Source organism: Ostrinia furnacalis, unplaced genomic scaffold (genome assembly GCF_004193835.3).
Source record: "Ostrinia furnacalis isolate ACB-3 unplaced genomic scaffold, ASM419383v2 OfSCF4888, whole genome shotgun sequence".
In the NCBI taxonomy this organism is placed as follows: Eukaryota; Metazoa; Arthropoda; class Insecta; order Lepidoptera; family Crambidae; genus Ostrinia; species Ostrinia furnacalis.
Window position 1 is genome coordinate 31,677 of NW_021135127.1, and position 5,896 is coordinate 37,572.

The 5,896-nt window shown below is 34.7% G+C and overlaps 1 protein-coding gene across 2 annotated transcripts; it reads left to right on the forward strand.

Annotated features, from left to right (window-relative positions):
* The first annotated feature begins 1,948 nt into the window (after nt 1-1,948).
* Nucleotides 1,949-5,434, forward strand: LOC114360091 (odorant receptor 2a). Of its 2 annotated transcripts, none has more exons than XM_028314657.1 (8): nt 1,949-2,115; nt 2,347-2,595; nt 2,886-3,154; nt 3,372-3,558; nt 3,782-3,881; nt 3,987-4,091; nt 4,705-4,836; nt 5,202-5,434. In XM_028314657.1, exons 1-8 carry the CDS (start codon nt 1,970-1,972, stop codon nt 5,259-5,261), a joined length of 1,248 nt encoding a protein of 415 aa, XP_028170458.1. In that variant the 5' UTR covers nt 1,949-1,969; the 3' UTR covers nt 5,262-5,434. The 2 variants fall into 2 exon arrangements, with proteins under 2 accessions (XP_028170458.1, XP_028170457.1); XM_028314656.1 differs by having other exon boundaries at nt 1,970-2,115; nt 4,705-4,860.
* The last annotated feature ends 462 nt before the right edge of the window (nt 5,435-5,896 follow it).

The following is a 5,896-nucleotide window of genomic DNA, read 5'->3' on the forward strand; positions in this document are numbered from 1 at the left end:
ATCCCAAAAATTACCATTTTTTTCTAAAATGGTCAAAAAAATCAAATCGATCATTTTTTTTGTAAAAAGGTCGAAATTGTATTAAAAATATGAATGGCCATTTGCAAGCAGAAGCACATCTGTTATCCTAAATCAAGTTGATACCTAATTCAGGTCTCTACCGAAATTGGGGATCTAGTTTAGCTGTGGGGACATCCTGTGGCTAAAATGATGTTCAATGAACTTATTTTATGTAAAATCACTGACTGTTTTCTTGAAATAGTTCAATCAAAAAACCTTACTAATTGATTTTAAAGCTAATTAGCTACATTTATAAATAGCAAACTGCAAATAAATAAATTTCCAAGGAAGGACAAGATAGCAAAGGATGAAAAATCACAAACATTTCTACAAAGCTTTGTTCCAGGTGAAACGGGATTCCCCGTAACAAGAGTTTCAATTATCCTGCATAGAAAAATGTTCGCGCCAAATTATAAGACTGCGATAATAATTTTCAGTCAAGGTTGCTCTTTCGCAACCGTTTTGAATGATAAAATACAAGAGGATACAAACATGGCAAGAAGCAGGATTTAAAAGTAAGTAGGTATATTTTTTAGAACTTTAATAGATTTTGGCATCGAATAGCTAGACATTTAATTTTCGAACTATATTGAAACAAGATATAATTTTATTCTTATTTTTAGAAAGTTGTTAAGTCGAAGTCTAAGGCTATGCTGCCTGGTGATATGATAAGAATAGGTAGGCCTTTAAATTTAACACATTTTAATGCTATTAGGGACAGTGTTAACATGCATACAATAATTCACACTAATGCTCTACCTACTATCTTTAAAAAAATCCAACCATGTCAAAAATAAATACCAATAGTATCAGCTTAAATGTACGCAGTAGGTAGCATTGAAAGCCTTCTCTACAAAACTGTACTGTGTATGCGCCACTGCTTGAGGCAATGCAGAAAATTAATGTCATGTTAGTTAGACCTCGGAATTATGAATAAAAGGGAAGACGGTGCAAGTGATTCTACACCTGCTATAACATCCTTATTACCAGTGCCTAGATGACAAATGAAGGCAATAATTCACGACCGCGCAAAAATGTACTTACGGGATATACTTAATATCGTTTTTCTTTGTAAATGAACTATTAATTGGGTGAATTTAATTGACTTTTTAATCGAATCAATTTTGAATAAAAAAATCTCCGCGACACAGATATTCGTACGTCAATGTAATTCCATAATGGTTGTTTTAATACAAATCAGTCTAGGACCAAATAAAATGCATTAGTTACTTACCCTAACTAAATGATCAACCCAATAATGTTAAATTTTACCCCAAAGTAGGTAGGTATCCAATAACAGGTTTAAGGGTCACGGGCACAGGTACTTTTGATTATGATACATACAACACAAAGTTCAAAGTTTAGATGAAGAATGCAGTGAGAAACGACTTACTAGCCATGTTGCAATAAATATTTCTCAAACACGTGCGAAATGGCTGTCCAAATAATTTCATAGTCAGAGGTCATGGGTATGTTTGTTTAATACGAGTATCATCTTGCTACTTAAGTTGGTACTTTAAATCAATCAAATAGAAGCTCTTAAACACAAAAATACCGACTAGGGACCGACGACCTCATAAAGGTAGCGGGAAGGTGCTGGGTGCAGGCCGCCACCAACCGGCCATTGTGGAAATCATTGGGGGAGGCCTATGTTCAGCTGTGGACGTCCTATGGCTGAAATGATGATGATGAAACACAAAAATTACAAGAGGAAAGTGACTATTCCTATACCCTGTATTTTTTTACGTTCACTTTATTATAAAAAGTTTCAATTCATGTTAGAAATTGACCGTCAACAACACGGAATAGGTCACTCTATCGTGTAGGTAACATTCTTAATAGGTAACATTATTTTCCCTCATAAAAGAAGTTCAATCGGTGAAAATTACGCCTGCAACCGACTAGCGTTATGTTGCTGAAAAAGTGGAAGGAGTTTTATAATAAAGAGGACTTTGACTATTCCACGGGATATGTCGACCCATACCAATTTCATCGCACTTTTTATTTTGTGCAGAGCGCTTTTCAGGTTACAGACGAGCCGTTTAAACCTTGGACGTAGGTAGAATAAATTAATACACTCTGGGTCGATAACAAAATCTTCAATATCTTCAAAAGTACCTGATCTAGCTTTATGAAATAAATACTTAATTAATTCAAGCTTTTTTTTTAATGTAATTATGAAATTAAAATGCGTAGTTTATCCAATATGTTTGTATAATCTAGGTCAGGTACTTTTAAAGATAAAATATTGAAATGACTCTATGTTTTACTTGAAATTACTTTCAGATACGTCTCAAAAACAATCACTTTGATATGCGGGATCGGGGTACTGACTGACGCCTGCTTCTCATTTTACCATGCCATTGATATATTCGACATGGGCCTGATAACTGAAGCAGGAACTTATGTTCTTATGTTGCTCTACAAAATGATGACGCTCACCATCACGAAAGTCAACTTGCCCAGTTACATACACTTTATGAAATGCATGAAAGACGACTTCGGTTATATTTGCACTAAGAGCGAAAAGTACAGGTTAAGTAACTATTTAATTAGTTACGAAAATTAATGAAAAATTTAAACAAAGCTATCCAACGATACCATTATTTATGATTTTATCCACTTGTCCTGAGGTGTGCTTAATATGATTAAAGTAATTCATACATAGTATTTTCATATTAATTATAATTAAATTTGTTTTACATCAGTTCCTCGCAGAAAAATTCATGGAAATGTATTAAAAGAGAAGTTCTAAATATTTGCTTGTGCTGCAATGGCATTTATTAAGAATCCGTTAATTAATTTAAGTTCTCTGTAATTTACAGGAAAGTATTCTTCGAAACTCAACTCGCTACTTGGAAGTTGTGCGTTTCCACGTGTCTCTTCATGTTTTGTTTGGCCAACAGTCTGGTTCTGTTCGCGATTGGGTCCCTATTCTTTTATTTAGCTACACACGAGCCTGGCGATGGGACCAATAGGCCCCTAGTTTTCCCGTTTTGGGCTCCAGGAATTGACTACACTTCGTCACCGGCCTATGATATAGCCTTCAATTTTGCCAATATCGGTGTTTTGGCTTGCACATATAACTATACATGTGAGTATATATTGAACTTCATGGGACGCATATACAATTCTTACTAAACCCCCCAATTTGAAATGATTCCCTTCGAATGTATTCCAAACTACTTACGGACATCAAAAGGACTGTAAATATGATTTTTTGGCATCTATCAGCATTTTAAGGGTACACTGAACCGCAAAAACGCTGACAAAACCAATGTCAGATTTTACAAAATCTCTTTTCGTTTCAGTTGTACTTCAAACAAACATAGTATGGGTCCGACAAATCGCATCAAAGGCCGAAATGATTGAGATGTGTATCACAGACCTTTTGGAAGGTATCCAGCCGGCCAATAATGAAGAGGAGAAAAGGCACTACGCAAATTTGATAAACTATCGAATGAGAGAAATTATATCTCAGCACCAAAAAATGTACAGGTAGAGCTACTTATTATCGTATTAGTATCATTCTTAGATGCACCAAACTTAATTTTATAGCTAGTCTCTTCAACAGCTTTTGATGTTTTAGTAATGATCTTAAGACCATCGTAATTGATTATAACGAGGCTTTTAGACTTAAGCAAATGGAAGAGGACTAATGCGGTAATACCCGTAGAATCATGATTATAAATTATGTATTATTTGTTATTGTATTTTGCAGGTTGTTAGACAGTTATGCATCGGTTTTTAAGAAATGTTTGATGTTCGAACAGCTTGTATCAAGTCCAGTTATCTGCATGTTGGCATACTGTTCTGCAGAGGTTTGTTTAATATAACTTTTGGCAACTATCGCCTTTTTTCCATTTAAATAGGAATCAAATTATTTTCAGGGTTTCAAGTATTTTTCATGACTTATTTTATTACAGAAACTAGATGCAGGTGAAATTCATACTGTTATGATTTTGCTTTGTGTCGGCGCCATATTGATTTTATTCCTTCCGTGTTATCTTTGCACTTATCTCAGAATGAAGGTGAGCAAAAGTTGAACATTTTATGATTACAGCCTGAATTTTGAGATTAATCATAATGATAATATCGAATAAAATATATTGAGCACATAATTATGTTGTGCTAAAATGGTGGTTTAAAAAGCCTTATGCAAAACAGAAATGAATTTTACGAGTTTTCTGAATTATCTGAATGAATGACTACGAATACGAGTTTTCTGAATTATCTGAATGAGTTTGTTGCGGCGCTTCTTCTCAGCACTTGCCAAATGTTGGTCTCGAAGCGCTGGTAGGGTAAAAAGATTATGAGACATGTAGAGGCTCCTTAAGAGCATATGACGATTTGTAAGAACTATAATTATTAGTCTAAACAAATAAAGACATTTTGACTTTTGACTTTGACTTTGAATTTGGCGAGGTTACCAACTCAGGTGGAAATACTATGGCTGTGTTCCATTTATTTTTAATAACTTACACTTAATAAGACCTCAAAAGTTTAGATAACCATATAATAGTTCAAGATATACCTACTCTGTTATACCTTTAAACTCCTATACTGATCTTCTTCCTCGGCCCCTCACACAGACTGCGGTCATAAGCTGATACAATACTGATATTTTGTATTTTAAAATTCAAGGTAACCCGAATATGCGACGCGTGTTGGGAGATTAGGTTCTGGGACGCCGGCCCCAACATACGGCCGTACTTGATACTCATCATGCAGAGATGCCTGCGACCTCTGCCACTCCAGGCGCCTGGCTTTCAAGAGGTGTCCATCAAAACGTTTTCGAGTGTACGTATTGCTTTCGTCCACCAATATTATTATTAGTATGTATTTTCCGACTTTTCCGACTGTAGATTTTCCGATAATTCTCTTACATACAAACCTAGCACCGACTATGTTTGTAACATTACAAAAAATAAATTAAACATTTTGGTAGAGCCAAAATGTGCTTTAAGGAAGATATATTTTTTAAAATATTGATTTAGAATATCATATGCTAAACGATATGTACTTGAAATAGGTAGTCGGTCCTGTTACAGGAAAGATCTTTACTTATAGTAAACTAGAATTTGTTTTTTTCATTTTTTTTTCTTGACATGGTTTGCATCACAATGCCTTTTCTTTTTCAGAAAATGACATCAGCGTATTCATTGTTCAACATGCTGAGACAGGCGGATCTAGATTTATAATTCACAATTATTTTTAAAAACATTGTTAGTGTCACTAATGATCTCTTGCAGGCACCTACTTTATTTTAATGCACTTAACAATTTATAATAATTAACAATGGACAACTTAATGTTATGCTAAAAGCACAAAAACTACTTTTCTGTTTATTGTAGTATTTGTAGTAAATACCTCAGTACCACTCCTCCAGTAGTTTTTCTTATAGTGGACGATAGAAGATTTTTTGGTAATATTAAACCAACCAAATGATACGAGTATGTTGTGGGTGAGATACGAATGGCTCGTACCTGCGACCTCTGCTAAACAGCCGGAGTAATTACGCTAGCGAGTGCGTCAAAATAATCTATCTAGATTTTAGTTCTTGAAAGTAGCCGCTAGGGGCGGTGTACTATCTGTCTTATTACATGTAATGATATTTTTTACGCAGTCGCCAGCGAGCACACCTAACGTATACTCATGATAAGCAAACTGGCCAGGCAATCGTCAAATCGCGTTTTTCATCGTAGAGTCTGTAGTTCTCAGATGTAATGTTAAGAAATTACACTAATTCATAATCTCTTATATTCTAACGTTGCCTTATCCTTGGTGTCAGACCTTTAAGAGCCACTATGCTTCAAACAAATCCAATATTCAAACC

What these genes read in the sequence shown, in the direction of transcription:
- LOC114360091 (XM_028314656.1), top strand. Translation starts at nt 1,970, where the DNA reads ATGTTGCTGAAAAAGTGGAAGGAGTTTTATAATAAAGAGGACTTTGAC. An exon ending in ACTAAGAGCGAAAAGTACAG is followed by an intron (nt 2,596 to 2,885) that starts GTTAAGTAACTA and finishes TGTAATTTACAG; the next exon opens with GAAAGTATTCTTCGAAACTC. An exon ending in TGGCATACTGTTCTGCAGAG is followed by an intron (nt 3,882 to 3,986) that starts GTTTGTTTAATA and finishes ATTTTATTACAG; the next exon opens with AAACTAGATGCAGGTGAAAT.